Here is a 16,634-nt window from a genome sequence, read left to right as displayed (position 1 = left end):
TTACATAGCATTTTTTCATATTTACATCACAAGAAATGCTAGGTAAAGAACTGTACAGCCGGGTACAGCGGCTCATGCCTGTAATCCCAGCACTTTGGGAGGCCAAGGAGGGCAGATCACTTAAGGCCAGGAGTTCAAGACCAGCCTGGCCAAAATGGCGAAACCCCATCTCTACAAAAAATATAAAAATTAACCAGGGGTGGTGACACACGCCTGTAATCCCAGCTACTTGGGAGGCTGAGGCAGGAGAGTGGCTTGAATCTGGGAGGCAGAGGTTGCAGTAAGCCAAGATCATGCCACTGCACTCCAGCCTGGGTGACAGAGTAAGATACTGTCTGAAAAAAAAAAAAAAAAAAAAAAACCCACACAAATATATACTGCAGATACATGGTATACATAAATATACACATATTTTTTTAAGTCTTCAAAATATTGCAAGGATATATACCACAATATAACAGTAGTTAGCTCTGGTCTGTGAAATTATAGGTAATGTTTTGCCTTTTTTATACTTCATACATAATGAATGTGCACTACTTATTAAAATATTTAAATAAAAGATTTCTTCTTTTGGTCAGGCACAGTGGCTCATGCCTGTAATCCCAGCACTTTGGGAGGCCGAGGCAGGTGGATCATTTGAGGTCAGGAGTTCCAGAGTAGCTTGGCCAACATGGTGAGACCCCATCTCTACTAAAAATACAAAAATTAGCCAGGCATGGTGGCACGCTCCTATAACTCCAGTGACTCGGGAGGCTGAGGTAGAATAATTGCTTGAACCCGAAAGGCAGAGGTTGCAGTGAGCCGAGACAGCGCCACTGCACTCCAGCCTGGGCAACAGAGAGTGAGACTCCGTCTCAAAAAAAGATTTTTTTCTTTTAAAGGGAAAAAATTCAAATGCTATTTTTCTTTTTTTTTTTTTTGAGACGGAGTCTCACTCTCACCCAGGCTGGAGTGCAGTGGCATGATCTCGGCTCACTGCAAGCTCCGCCTCCCAGGTTCACGCCATTCTCCTGCCTCAGCCTCTCCGAGTAGCTGGGACTACAGGCGCCCGCCACCACGCCCGGCTAATTTTTTGTATTTTTAGTAGAGACAGGGTTTCACTGTGGTCTCGATCTCCTGACCTCGTGATCTGCCCGCCTTGGCCTCCCAAAGTGCTGGGATTACGAGCGTGAGCCACCATATTTTTCTTTTAAGAGAGTCTTGCTCTATCACCCAGGCTGCTGCGACCACAGCTCACTGCAGCCCTGAACTCCGGGCTCAACTGATCCTCCAACCTCAGCCTCCCAAGTAGCTAGAACTGCAGATGGGCGCCAGCATGCCCAGTTGAAACGCTCCTTATTTTGAAATGTCTGATCCTTCTACATCATCATCTACCAGAAGTGATCTCTTTGATTACTCTTACAACTTACACAATGTATTTGTTTTTTGTTTGTTTGTTTGAGAGGTAGTCTCGCACTGTCACTGGAGTGCAGTGGCGCAATCTCAGCTCACAGTAACCTCCGCCTCCCGGGTTCAAGCGATTCTTCTGCCTCAGCCTCCCGAGTAGCTGGGATTACAGGCATGCGGCACCACGCCCGGCTAATTTTGTATTTTTAGTAGAGACAGGGTTTCTCCATGTTGGTCGGGCTTGTCTCGAACTCCCGACCTCAGGTGATCCACTCACCTGGGTCTCCCAAAGAACTGGGATTACAGGCGTGAGTCACCGCAGCCGGCCCACAGTGTATTTGTTTATAGAGGTGTCTTCCTATCTTCCTTTCTAGTCTGAGCTATTTGAAAGGAATTACCTTTTTATTTTTTATTTACTTTTCTTCAGATGGAGTTTTGCTCTTGTCGCCCAGGCTGGAGTGCAATGGGACAATCTCGGCTCATCGCAACCTCCACCTCCCAGGTTCAGGCAATTCTCCTGTCTCAGCCTTCCAAGGAGCTGGGGTCACAGGCACGTGCACCACCATGCCTGGCTTATTTTTAAATTTTTAGTAGAGACAGGGTTTCGCCATGTTGGCCAGGCTGGTCTTGAACTCCTGACCTCAAGTGATCTGCCCTGGCCTCCCAAAGTGCTGGTATTACAGGCGTAAGCCACCACGCCCAGCCAGCCATGACCTTAAATACATCACCCCAAATGACCATCATAGTGCCTTCCATATTACATCAATAAATATTTGATGAATGAACATTAAAGGCTCATTAAAATAGCCTTCCTTAGCTTTAGGGACACAAAGTTCTTTTCCCTCACCCAATCTTTGAAGGGAAGTCACAAACGAAGCACAATGATGTAGGCTTTGGGAGCACAATGAGGTTCTTTTTTTCTTTCTTTTTGAGACGGAGTCTTGCTGTTGCCCAGGCTGGAGTACAATAGCACAATCTCAGCTCACTACAACCTCTGCCTCCCCTGCTCAAGCGATTCTCCTGCCTCAGCCTCCCAAGTAGCTGGGATCACAGGCACCCGCCACCATGCCGAGCTAATTTTTGTATTTTTCAGTAAAGATGGGGTTTTACCATGTTGGCCAGGCTGGTCTTGAACTCCTGACCTCAGGTGATCTGCCCACCTTGGCCTCCCAAAGTGCTGGGATTAAGATGTGAGCCACCACGCCGAGCCTACAGTGAATTTCAGAAAAACTTCATCTCACCAGAGTTGCTAGCCTGAAACTACTTGTCTCACTCTTGCAAAATAACCTTACATTTGAGAGGAAAACTACATGTCATCAGTGACAACCTTTGTCAACTTCTTTTCTTTCTACCTTTTAGTCCACTGATGATGGTTCTCTCCCCTCCTATTCCAGAAACAGCCTACTTCTTCTGCAAGCATAACCTTCAGATACATACTGGAAAGCATCTCCTTCCTCTAAAAGTCCAATTTCAATTATCACCTTTCTTCAACCTCAGCTTCTCTCTCCTCTGGTTCCATCTCTTCACGCTACAAACAAGCTAAATTCTGTATCCTAAAAAACTCTCTCCTCCCATAAGATATCAAGCAATTCTCCTGCCTCAGCCTCCCGAGTAGCTGGAATTACAGGCATGCGCCACCACGCCCGGCTAATTTTTTGTATTTTTAGTAGAGACGGGTTTTCTCCATGTTGGTCAGGCTGGTCTCAAACTCCTGACCTTGGGTGATCTGCCCACCTCAGCCTCCCAAAGTGCTGGGATTACAGGCATGAACCACTGTGCCTAGCCAGCTTACTTCTTAAAAGAGTAATTTTGGGCCAGGTGCGGTGGCTCACGCCTATAATCCCAGCACATTGGGAAGCTGAGGCAGGCGAATCACAAGGTCAGGAGTTCGATACCAGCCTGGCCAATATGGAAACCCCATCTCTACCAAGAATAGGTATAGAAAAATTAGCTGGGTGTGGTGGCCCACGCCTGTAGTCCCAGCAATTCTGGAGGCTGAGGTAGGAGATCACCTGAGCCCAGGGGGTCAAGGCTGCAGTGAGCCGTGATTGCACCACTGCACTCCAGCCTGGGCAACAGAGTGAGACCCTGTCTCAAAAAAAAAAAAAAAATTATTTCTTAGTTACCAAAAAAATGGGAAATTTGAGTTTCCATACTATTGGAGCTCTCTAATTTCTAATACTGCCAACCATTGGCTACTTAATGAATTTTCCTTAGTTCCCACTTTGTTCTATTTCTCCTCCTACTAACTCTTCTTAATCCTTCTTCTATGGCTCTTCCTCCTCCTCTGATCGTTACAAAAATGTCAGTGCTGATCAGGTCTAACCTCAGTTCTTTCATAATCTCACAGTATTTTCTCTGGACAATCTTACTCCTGTTGTTTCAAATACCACATGGATGAAGATTATTAAATCAAGGTCTTCAAACACTGACTATTCAATTGCCCACTGGGTAACTCTACCTGGCTGATTCAAGTACATCAAATTCAACATGTCTAAGAGTATTTATTCTCTGTCTTCCCTCCAAACCTGTTTGACATTCTTGTATCTCATATTCAGGTTTATAAAAATCAGTATCCAACTTATCTCCCAGTTATGAACCTTGAAACTACTCTAGATAATTCCTCCACTTTCTCTCTCTTGCCAAATAAAATCATGAAAAGTTATGAAAAATTGTTGAGTCTACTACTAAAAAATCTGTAAATCCAGCCTTGAAGTCAAGTTCTCATCTGGTTTATTTCCACAGCTTCCCAAAAGGTAGCTGTAATTCTTACAAGAATTATTTTTCTAAAAGGAATTCTGCTGTTGAATCCTCCAATTAAAGACCTCTTCCTATCCAAAGGAAAAAGTATGATCTATTTAACTTAGTATATAAAGTCCTTGACAATTTGGCTCTGGGTTTACCTCTCATACCTCTGGTCACAACATGCATAACATCCTCTAGCCCCACTAAGTTTGCCATTTCATGGCTACAAGCTTCTGCATGTGCTGTTTCCTCTGCCTAAAAACGCCCTTCCCTCCTATATTCTACTTGGTAAAGTCTTTCCCACCTATTTTCAGCAGCATTTCCCCAATTTATTTGGGCAAAATATGTTCTCATATTTCTTTGTTCTCAATTTTTTGTATTCTCACAGAACCTTGCTCTTGCTTCCATTATAGTCTGCATCACACTGTTATAACTGTCTTAATTCACTGTGGGTATTATTGTACCTAAAAATAGCATCCAACCCATATGCTTTAAATAAATTTCTGCTGAACAAATAACTAAAACTCAAAGATTTGACCCAAAGTGAATCATAGGACTAGAAGTTATGACATATATTCCTGAAGACCCTGACCTGATTTTCATCATTAGAAAATGATAAAAGTATCCCCAAATCCCCGGACTTTAAAGCCCAAGATCATCTGCGTATGCTCAAATCTTTATTTTTCATATCCCAAAATCCCAGGACTCTTAAGGCCCAAGATCAACTGCGTATAGCCAAATCATTATTTTTCAAAGGCAGTGTAAGGTGCTTCTAAGAGAGAAGCAGATCTTACCTCGAGGGAAAATCCCTGGGTCCATGAAGGTGGCCATGCTGAAGTTAGCCAACACAAAGAGAAACATAATTGCATTGTAGATGGGCACTGCAGGTGACACATACAGGCTTAGTCCTGGACACCTGCACAGACAATAAAGAAAATGAGGGGTTGCCTCTAATATTTTGGACATGAACCATACATACAAAAATCTATAAAGACTTAGCCCCCTACCTATAGATAAATCTTGTGTGGTTTACCTTTGCCATCCCGAATTATTATCTTCATCTTTCCCACCAAATGAGTCTAGTTTCCTATGGGAACTGCTCACTTTAGATAAAAGTACAAGACTCAGAATCTCTCCCATCTTAACCCCTTGCACTAAGGTCTTTGTGCTTCAGATTCATTCTTATCCTGTGGATCTTGCCACGTTTTGAGATCTGTCCTTATCTCCTTTCTAACCAGACATGAGAACCAGGTACTGACTATGTAACTGATACCAGCTACACTCCCTTCTCTGGAGCAGCCTGAGGTTTCTGGATCCCAGCCATGTCCCACTGACCTGCACATTGGCCCAAAGCATGGGATATCACCTACCTTTCTAGCCCCCGCTCCCCCTTGCCAGGTGACTCTGAACCACTCAAGTGCCTAAAATTTCTTCATTGCATTGGATATGCCTGAGAGTTTACTCAACTAGAGGCTAGTTCTTAAGGTTGGGAAATTCTTTTAAAACACACAGATGAGAATGGATATCAAGACACAGAAGTAAACCCTTTGATGTCTAAAAATGAAGCAGGAATAGGGGAGGATAGAGACTATCAGACCAAAGAAGTCCTCAATTTTGCAGGAAAAAGAAACTACCCAAACATACCCAGTATTCCACAGCAGTCAACTCAAGAGACATGCTTTAAGGTAACTTTTCTTGACCAAAAAAACAATTCTCTAGTCCAGAATTAAACTCAGTTTCTTTCAGGATTTGAATCTACGTAGGAATGCTTCAAGAGCTCTTCCTTTCTCTGCTGATTTCCTGGGAGCTGGAAGTTTTGGAAGAACCCGATGTGCTGCTTATTTTGTCAGTAGTATCAAAAACTCTCGTCTCAGCTCAGGGAGAACTTCCCACTACCAAGACGGTGGATAAATACTCTAATCTACTTTGTGGCTGAGAACTTAATCTCCAGAATGAGGACAGCATCTGTCCTTGTCCCCTTTATCTGGACTAGTCAAAGGAAAGGAAGAACTCACTGAAGGAAAGGAAGAAGAGGACAGGAGAACAAGACAGTATATGATTCCAGATAATTAAACCACAGCAGTCCGGGATTCTGTGAAGAAAAGATATCTGCACCCACCAAAACAAAAAGCACAGCCCTGAGACTGACTCAGAGCAGTTTGGAGGAACTCAGTTCCTTAACGAGATACAAGCAAACCAAGACAAGAGACAAAAATGTCACAAAGTATCTCACAAATCTTTACCACCACATCTATTTATTCAAATTCCATTCAGCCATTCATTTTGAAAAGTTTTTAGTATTTATTATATGCCAGGCTTTATAGATAGTAAATATCAATTAGCTGTTTGGTTCTCTTGATATGTCAGTACACAATTAGAAGACAAAATATCGAAGCTGGAGCGAGGGCATCAATTTCAGGGACTAAACAGACCTTCAGTCATAGTTCTACACTATCCTCAAAGAAAGCCCCCCATGGAAGCTTCCTCCTCTATGAGTTCTTTGGTTCATAAAAGATGTCTCCATACAATGGCAGGGTTTGGAGTAGAATATAAGCAAAAAGAAGAGTTCCTGCACGGCCTCACCCCAAAGCCTGACCTCCTAGGTTCCTTAAGAGGGAGGGAGAGAAACTGAAAACCAGTCATCCAGGTCAGAGCCCCTCCCTAGTACTATGCTGTCACTTCAATTTCCGCCTGGGGAAGAAGAGAAAGGGTGACTCACTTGACTCCTACAGCCTGGGAAGATAATTAGAAGGGAAAAAGAAATTAAATCCTTAGAACACTGAGGTGCCCATGATTTAAAAGTCTCATTCCTACAACTGGCCACTGTGGCCTCTTGAGCTTCTGAAAGAAATATTCACCTTAGTTTCCACCTCTGAGAGAAACTGAGAATAAGAACAAGATATGAAACCTCTTGCAGGCCCATATCAATCTTTCTGACTCGACTCTTTCTTTTGTTTTTTGAGACAGGGTCTCGCTGTCTTGCCCAGGCTGGAGTGTAGTGGCAAGATCACAGCTCACTGCAGCCTCAAACTCCTGAGCTCAAGTGATCCTCCCACCCCAGCCTCCCGGGTAGCTGGGACTACAGATGCACACCACCACGCCCAGCTAATTTTTTGTAGAGACACGGTTTCACCATGTTGCCCAGGCTGGACTCAACTCCTGAGCTCAAAGTGATTTGCCCGCGTCAGCCTCCCAAAGTGCTGGGATTACAGACATGAGCCACCATGCCCAGCTGGTTTCATTTTTAAGCAAAGCAACTCAGTTTCTTGGGGATCCTGCCAACCTACCCCTGGATGATGAACTTTACCCTACAACCCTCTGGATATCAACTTGGTCCAGATAAAGTGTGTAATCCTGGAATGGAATTCCAGTATCTGTTGCCAAAATAAAGTTTGCCCCCACAGTGCCAGAATCTAGAAATGATGCAAATAACAACTTCCTGGACAATATTTGCTCCTAGATTCACAGAACCATTGCTTCCAATCAGCACTATAAGGGAACACCCCACCAAGGAGAGGCATGTGTGAGCAGAGCCTGTTCTTGCCATATTCCAAATTCTGCTTGATTTAAGGAGAGGCTTTCCGTTGCTATGGTACTTTGCCAGATTCCTAGGTGACCACCCCAAGTGGCCTGTCTGAATCTGTTGCCTTTGATGGAAGATGAGGCCAGAGCTCAGAAAAGGAGTTGTTGGGGCTCGTCCTTAGACTATGGCAATAATCATAAAGCTCTAAAAGCCTAGGGAGTGGCCACAGCCCAGAAGGCTGGCTGACTCATTGACAGGACTACCAGACCTATACCATCTCAGGTAGAACAGGTTCTTCTGCCCATCCATTCAGCACTCCTGTTTTCAAGGCCAAATAAAATTGGGAGAGTGGGGCCAGGTATGGTGGCTCACGCCTGTAACCCTAGCACTTTGGGACACCAAGGTAAGTGGATCGCCTGAGGTCAGGAGTTCGAGACCAGCCTGGCCAACATGGTGAAACCCCATCTCTACTAAAAATACAAAAATTATCTGGGCATGGTGGTGGGCACCAGTAATCCCAGCTACTTGGGAGGCTGAGGCAAGAGAATCACTTGAACCTAGGGGGCAGAGGTTGCAGTGAGCTGAGATCGCGCCACTTCACGCCAGCCTGGGCGTAAGAGCCAAACTCCATCTCAAAATATATATATAAAATAAAATAAAAAACAAAAATAAAATTGGGAGAATGGATTCCAATATCCATACTCCTGAAACCCTTTTTCAGAGCACTCCCTAACACATCCTATTACAAAAAATGGTTAAGTTCTTAGAAAGAAACACAAAGTAGGAGTCCAGAATCTTTGGAATTTAATCCTGCCTCAATTAATACTTCTCTATGCAAGGCCTTGGGTAATCCACATGAAACTCTCCAACCTTTTTACTTCAGCTACATAGTACAAATATGAGAATGAAGGAGAAAGATCTTCATTCAAAAGACATTAGAATTCATTTTTTTTGAGACAGGGTCTCGCTCTGTCACCCACACTTGGCTCACTAAAATTGCCTCCCAGACTCAAGCAACCCTTCAGCCTTACCCTCCCAAGTAGCTGGGACTACAGGTGCATGCCACCATGACCAGCTGACTTTGCTTATTTTTTGTAGAGACAGGTCTCACTATGTTGGCCAGGCTGGTCTCGAACTCCTGGGCTCAGCGATCCTTCCACCTCAGCCTCCCAAAGTACTAGGATTACAGGTGTGAGCCACTGCTCCCAGCCTCTAGAATTCTTTTTTTTTTTTTTTTTTTGAGATGCAGTCTCGCTCTGTTGCCCAGGCTGGAGTGCAGTGGCGTGATCTCGGCTCACTGCAAGCTCTGCCTCCCAGGTTCACGCCATTCTCCTGCCTCAGCCTCCCGAGTAGCTGGGACTACAGGCGCCTGCCACCACGCCTGGCTAATTTTTTTTGTATTTTTAGTAGAGAAGGGGTTTCACCGTGTTAGCCAGGATGGTTTCGATCTCCTGACCTCCTGATCTGCCCGTCTTGGCCTCCCAAAGTGCTAGAATTCTTTTTAAACTAGCTGGCTTGATACTGAGCATTCAGTGGACAGAAGACAAAAGAAAACATTATTAACTATCACCATCATTATCATTATCAATTATTCCAGCTCTACCTTCCCCTATATGAAATACTAGGAATTCAAGGACACTTAAAACAGAGACACTAAGCTCCTAAAGAATAGCTCTATGCATTCCACCCATGCCTAGCATATTGCTTGAGCATATGACTAGTGTTCCTTGTTGATGAGAGAAGGCTGAAATGAATGTTCCACTTCCTGCCCATGGGGATCCTCATTTAGAAATGCTTTCCTCAAGATTCCATGAGAAATCAATTTCTCCCTTTACAGGGGGGCAACCCAGTTTCTCTGAAAACACCTGATTTGTGGTACCCAGACTTTCAACCAGCTGAAGGTGAGACGTAGGACCTGGGCACTTATTCCTGGATAAGAAAACAATGTGAGAAGGAAAAGGCACAACCACTGCTCCATTAATGTGCTAAATCACAAGGCTGCTCCCACTCAAATCAGGTGCTAATACCTCTGCAGTTACGGGGGAGGGGGGACCAGAGAGAACTCCATGGACATTGGCCAACTTCCTGTGGGTAAAAGGGTTGGAAGAGGACTGAGGCAGAAACTGAAAAGCCGCAAGCTGTATTATGGATGGGAGCCTGAAAGACCATCATGGATTTCCATACAACTCTGACTTTATCCTTCCCTTAGAAGATCACGTGAAGTGGCCAGGTGCGGTGGCTCACAACTGTAATCCCAGCACTCTGAGAGGTCGACACGGGTGGATCACCTCAAGTCAGGAGTTTGAGGCCAGCCTGGCCATTATGGTGAAACCCCATCTCTACTAAAAATACAAAAATTAGCTGGGCGTAGTGGCAGGTTCCTGTAATTCCAGCTACTCAGGAGGTTGAGGCAGGAGAATCACTTGAACCCAGGAGGTGGAGGTTGCAGTGAGCCGAGATCACACCACCACACTCTGGCCTGGGCCACAGAGTAAGACTCCATCTCAAAAAAAAAAAAAAAAAAAAAAAATCATGTGAAGCAGAGATCTTATCCTGCCCCCTCCCCACCAGCTTTAGAAATGGATAAAATAGGGGCCAGGCGTGGTGGCTCCCAGCACTTTGGGAGGCCGAGGCGGGTGGATCACGAGGCCAGGGGATCAAGACCACCTGGCTAACACGGTGAAACCCCATCTCTACTAAAAATACAAAAAATTAGCCGGGTATGGTGGTGGGCGCCTATAGTCCCAGCTACTCAGGAGGCTGAGGCAGGAGAATGGCGTGAACCTGGGAGGCAGAGCTTGCAGCGAGCCGAGACGGCGCCACTGCACTCCAGCAGCCTGGGCGACAGAGTAAGACTCCATCTTAAAAAAAAAAAAAAAAAAAAAAAATCACGTGAAGCAGAGATCTTATCCTGCCCCCTCCCACCAGCTTTAGAAATGGATAAAATAAGACCTTAACTGGACTAATTCACAGTTTGATGAGACTTTAAACAAGATACAATTCAGTGATTCCGAATGGTGTTACCAGGAGCACTAGAAGGTCTCAGGGGATCCTACAGGGTAAAGAGGCAATACCAAGGGGCTGGGCCTCTACATGCCAGCCTCACTTGAACCAGAGCAGCCCTAATTTTTATGTTTTTTTTTTTTTTTTTGTATATAAGATTTCATTTGAAAAAGGGTCATGTTGCTTAAACAATCTGCTGTAGGTCAACATTCTCATTATAGACAGGAAGATCTTAGGTCCACAAAAGTTAACAGACTTTACCAGAATCAATCTCCTGACCTCCCCCAAAGAGTGCTTATTACACTTACCTAGGACTGCCCCTCTGCCAGTCAAAAAACAAGATTAAACTAAGATAGATAAACATCCAAGTAGTTATCCTAAATGAAGTCTAGTAACTAACTGGGAGGTAGAAGGTTACTTCAGCAGACACTCTCCCTCCCAAATAGTGAAAACAGAAAAGAATTAAGACAGGATCCCCACTATTCCTTAGTTTTAGTGCTGGACAAATTCAGGGAATGAGAGGGATTAGGGTTCCGGGAGGAAGGCCTCAACTGTTCTGTTCAAGATTCTCTGGGGCAGAAGATCACTATTTCTTTGATGCGAACTCAACTAGTAATTTCTGCTCATCGCTTTCCCCAACTTAACAAACGTGGAAGGTAAATTGTTCCTAATTAGTTGAAGTCTACATGCCTCCACTAATTATGTCTGTTACCTGAAAGGGACTCTCCCTCCTACTCACAGTCCTCTATATCCCAAAGTAATTCTCACCTGGGGCTTCTAATAATGTAGCTAGTTGTAGCCTAGTGAAGAGAATAGGAGGATGATAGAGTAGTTACAGATTTACAGCCCCACATAGGAGCTAGTTCAGAGAGCTTTCCTCTTGCCTCTCCATTTGAAACCCTGAACTCTTTTTTAGGTTGTATGGTTTTAAACAGGGGATTCTCCAAAGAACTGAACCTCGAAAGAGGTAAAATACATGAGAGGATAGTTTTTTTTTTTTTTTTTTTTGAGACGGAGTCTCGCTCTGTCGCCCAGGCTGGAGTGCAGTGGCGCAATCTCGGCTCACTGCAAGCTCCGCCTCCCGGGTTCACGCCATTCTCCTGCCTCAGCCTCTCCGAGTAGCTGGGACTACAGGCGCCCACCACCACGCCCGGCTAATTTTTTGTATTTTTAGTAGAGACGGGGTTTCACCGTGGTCTCGATCTCCTGACCTTGTGATCCGCCCGCCTCGGCCTCCCAAAGTGCTGGGATTACAAGCGTGAGCCACCGCACCCGGCCGAGAGGATAGTTTTTAAGAACAGTGGTGCCTCAGCCCAGATACATGCTTATAGAGGAGATATTCTAGTCAGATGGAGAAGAGGAGATGAGAATTTCAGAATTACCCGAGCTAGGTGCTAGAGTAAGATAAACAGGGTGTTTATGCCCCTACAAGGTGAACAGGGGAGATGCTTAGGAAAAGACGGAGCCCAGACATTTGGTCCTGTGGAAACTAGCGCCGGGGGAAGGAACTCCAGCTATGACTTAGGATTCTTCTAACTTTGGATGAGAGGCAATAATTCCAAATAGGGTCAATATTGTCCTCCAAAATCCTTTTTCCTAGAGCTAAGAGACCACGGAATAAGGAGGGCTCCTACTTTACTGGCACCAGGGAATGAGAAAGTAGGTTAAACAGCTTCAACTATCAGTTGAGAAAATGCCTATGTCAGGACAACTCTTTGTAGGCAAACTGGTATAACCAGTCAAACACTTCAATGGTTCCAGATTAGCAAATTAAAAACAAGGATTCTGCTTGCCCTATCTCAAGAAGAGGGAGCTTGAAAGACAGAAATCACTTAGTCCCCTCAATTTCCTTCTCCAAAGGCTTTGCATCTTAAAGGAAAATAGACCCTCCCCAATTGAGCAGAGCTAAGGATGTCAAACTGGTCTTGCACATACCCCTCTTGACCCAGAACCAAAATTGCTACAGGATACTAAGATATAAATAATATAAATGTCCTTTGGTTAAAATTTTGATTCTACTTACTGGCCATATTAGCAAAAACCAAAACTAGTTCTTTTTTTTCTTTTTTTTCTTTTTTTTTTTTTTGAGACGGAGTCTCGCTCTGTCGCCCAGGCTGGAGTGCAGTGGCACGATCTCGGCTCACTGCAAGCTCCGCCTCCTGGGTTCACGCCATTCTCCTGCCTCAGCCTCTCCGAGTAGCTGGGACTACAGGCGCCCGCCACCACGCCCGGCTAATTTTTTTTTTGTATTTTTAGTAGAGACGGGGTTTCACCGTGGTCTTGATCTCCTGACCTCGTGATCCGCCCGCCTCGGCCTCCCAAAGTGCTGGGATTACAAGCGTGAGCCACCGCGCCCGGCCTCCAAAACTAGTTCTGACATCAAAGACTCACCCCTCTTTCTGGTAGTAAATGCATGAAGAAGGACAGGACACTGAACATGTTGAGTTTAAGCAAGAGGAAAAGATTATGAAGAAAATATTAAGTCAGAGAAATGCAGGCACTGTCTCTAGATCCTTGAGAGACTGCAGCAGGTATGCTCAAGCTCAGAGCTGGGGGCCAAAAAAATCTACAACTTCTCTGCTTCAGAGGAGGTGAGAAGTAGGATGGTGGTCATGCCTTAGATAGTGATTCTTTCTCTCCTTCTTTAAAAACTAGAGAAATACATCAGTATTACTTTGCTGACTCTTTAGACAATGTGACCCACATTTTTCAGAATATCTTTTGGCTTCTAAAGCTAAATATGGGGAGTTTTCCTACCCTCCTACCTCAGATTTAACTTCTGTGTATAATTGCCTCCACCCCAACAATCTCTACTTCAATGAGCCCAAGTGTTTTTATTCCCTACCACTTCAACTCACTTCTTCCTCTTTCCAGCAACCTCATGTTGCTCTGAATAACACTTCACAACCAGGTTTGAGCCTGAACCATGACAAAGTAACTTCCCAGAAGATCCAGCATGCTCTGATGATTCCAAGAGCTACAACTAGAGCGCTAAATCAATGACTCAACGGTATAAGGCTCAGAAGCCTGGTACATGTTAATTTATAAACAGGTAACAGCAAGGATGCTTTCCAAATGGTCAAGAGCGTAAAAAAAAAAAAAAAAAAAAAAAACCTGAGGAAAAAGGGAAGGGTAAATCACTCAGTCTCTTCCAATAACAAGTAAATGAACAAAGTCTGAAGATCAAAGTGAGAATGATGCAGATCCTAGATCCTAAATGGGAAATTTTTTCATACCAACTGCTTTTCCCAACAGAACCAAGTAATGGGAAAATTACTGTCATTCCCTCGGCAGAAACTAACATAAAGGGACTCTTTTAGGACTCTCTTCCCAAATACAGCTTACCCTTTCCTTTCTCAGTGGCCTTCACTTCTCCAGGCTTCTGCTCTTAAGAGTACAAAGAAAACATCTGGGTAACACTAAAAGCCAAAACTCTCTCATTGGTGTATCTTATAAATCAATTCTGAAATTTTCCAGTACTCTCAGTTTCCACCATCTCAAACCTTAAGCTTCAGACATTGTGGAAAAAAGCCATTAGCATTTAAAAAGTCTTTAGTCGGCCCAGCACGGTGGCTCACACCTGTAATCCCAGCATTTTGGGAGGCCAAGGTGGATGGATCACTTGAGGTCAGGAGTTTGAGACCAGCCTGGCCAATATGGTGAAACCCCATCTCTACTGAAAACAAAAAATTAGCCGGGTGTGGTGGTTGGCACTTTTAATCCTAGCTACTAAGGAGGCTGAGGCAGGAGAATCACTTGAACTCGGGAGGCGGAGGTTGCAGTGAGCCGAGACCACGACACTGCACTCCAGCCTGAGTGACAGAGCAAGATGCTGTCTCCAAAAAAAAAAAAAGCCTTTAGTCTAGTCTAGTTCTCTTTCTTATAGAATTGACTGCTTAAACTGCTGTAAGCCTCTCTGGTGGTTTCCTCCCACTTCCTTCCTAGTTTAGGATCATCTAATGATGGAGCTGGGTAGAAAAATATGAAGACATCTATGATTCCAAAATAAAGGAGGAAAGGGTAGGTAGAAGATTCAGCGAAGTAAAACTGGTAACAAGACTGAAAGGACAGGCTTTTTCTCATTTTTCTTACATGTCTCTGGGATTTGGATTTACCTGTACCAGACACTGAGGCCTCTCAGTCACTTGGCTTTGCAAAACTCAAGAGAAAGCATATCTCCTCACTTCCCATGGAGTATCCACCCACCCAAACACCCCTGCTGGGAGAAAACTCACGTAAAGGCAAAGAAGAGTGTCGTAGCTCCCACTAGGAAGATGGCGGCTGCAGAGACCGGGACATACTTGCTGGGTTTGAATCTCTTTCCAGACTCTGCGGGCATGTTGGAGCTCTGATGGGAAATCTGCCCTGCCGCATAGCCCAGGCCCACACAGCGGCAGAACAGACAAGAAAATGGGAGGAGGGAAGCAACAGAGAGGAGTACAAAAGAAAACCAGGGAAACAGAAAACGTTATCACCCTTCCCCCTCCCAAACAAAGCCAAAGGTCAAAAGATCTCAAATGAAGGAAAGCACATGGGAGGGGGAAAGGTGATTCCAAATGATGAATAACCACCTCCCCAGAACAAGGCAAAAGGGAAGATTAAGAAACACAACTCATACAGTTTAAAAACTGGAGACAAACAGTAGGCTGTACACATGCAAATGGTTGCAGGCGGAAAACATGGAGAGTCAGACAGGTCAAGATACAGCTCATGGATGGAGGCAGGTCTTCAAAAGAAGGAGAGAATATCAGGGTATGGCAAAAAAAACTTTGGGCAAAGAAAAATTCTTCTGAGGAGATACTATAGTACCTCCACGACTACAGTTCCATAAAATGTGAGCTGCACCTAGAAGAGGTGTGCCCTGTGTTTCTATTTCAATCCAGGAAGGAACCTGAGGCCCCTTCCAACTTTAAGGAGGAGCTGTGTTTACTGCAGTCTTTGTCTCTTTTAGGTAGTCTTCTCAATGCCACCACTCCCACAGCCTGACTTCACCAGGGCTTGTAGTCTGGCAATGGTGGTTTATTTCTCTCTTGATGGCTAAAGCTGGACAACAGCTGTTGTAAGTTTGAGCTGTAAATCCTTTTCTTTGAAGGGGCAAGGAAAACAGGGCAAGCTTGTCTGTCTTCAATCTCTTCTTGTTACTCCCAAGCCCTTTAAGGGCTCTGTTTCCTACAGAGTTCATGTAAAACTAAAGGGAAACTTAAAATCCTTGAAGCCATGTTCTTCCCAATAGGCAGAATAAGATGAAGAAATCAATTCCACTTGATGACACTTCAAAAGTTTACTGTGGATGAAAACGAAGTTCCAAAGATGTCCCTGTTGCCAGACTAGTCAATGTCTCTTCTTTCTTCAGTCTTCAGCTTTTCAGATGCAGAGTTCAACCGGTTAATGTGTCTCACCTGGAGAAAAACAAGTATCTTTATCAGAGAATTCTTTCAGGGTATTTCTTAGACGCCAAGGCTAAAATTCCACAGGCTGCTGTTAAAAAGTACTTTCTGAAAGAAAGACTGTTTTCCATTTCACTTACATGTATGTGGGTAAGAAAGGACTCTGAATTGAGAGGAAAACTATTGAGAATCCTTTGCTCTGTTCGGATTGGAAGGAGAACATGGCTTCACCTGGCCAAAGGACATCGAAGGACTAGCTCTCGTAAGGGGCCATCTCACCGGACACAGATGGTGTAACAAATACCAAGAATATCAAAATCACAAACAAGGGCACAGCAGTGAAGGGCAGTCCTAGAACAAAGATTTCTCAGGCCGGGCGCGGTGGCTCACGCTTGTAATCCCAGCACTTTGGGAGGCCGAGGCAGGTGGATCACGAGGTCAGGAGATCGAGACCACAGTGAAACCCCGTCTCTACTAAAAATACAAAAAAAAAATTAGCCGGGCGTGGTGGCGGGCGCCTGTAGTCCCAGCTACTCGGAGAGGCTGAGGCAGGAGAATGGCGTGAACCTGGGGGGCGGAGCTTGCAGTGA

At 44.6% G+C, this 16,634-nt stretch overlaps 1 protein-coding gene across 3 annotated transcripts in view; it reads right to left on the bottom strand.

Moving 5' to 3' along the window:
* Positions 1-16,634, bottom strand: part of ZDHHC5 (zinc finger DHHC-type palmitoyltransferase 5) — a 35,480-nt gene that overhangs the window by 14,582 nt on the left and 4,264 nt on the right. For all 3 annotated transcript variants that reach the window (XM_055284457.2, XM_063625479.1, XM_055284829.2), the window contains exons 2-3: positions 14,893-16,056; positions 4,926-5,047 (exon numbers count right to left, since the gene is read on the bottom strand). In XM_055284457.2, the coding sequence (XP_055140432.2) occupies positions 4,926-5,047; positions 14,893-14,996 (226 nt within the window). In that variant the 5' untranslated portion in view covers positions 14,997-16,056. The remainder of the gene's footprint in view (positions 1-4,925; positions 5,048-14,892; positions 16,057-16,634) is intronic.

Source organism: Symphalangus syndactylus, chromosome 1, assembly GCF_028878055.3.
Source record: "Symphalangus syndactylus isolate Jambi chromosome 1, NHGRI_mSymSyn1-v2.1_pri, whole genome shotgun sequence".
In the NCBI taxonomy this organism is placed as follows: Eukaryota; Metazoa; Chordata; class Mammalia; order Primates; family Hylobatidae; genus Symphalangus; species Symphalangus syndactylus.
This window is presented reverse-complemented; position numbering and strand designations above follow the sequence as displayed.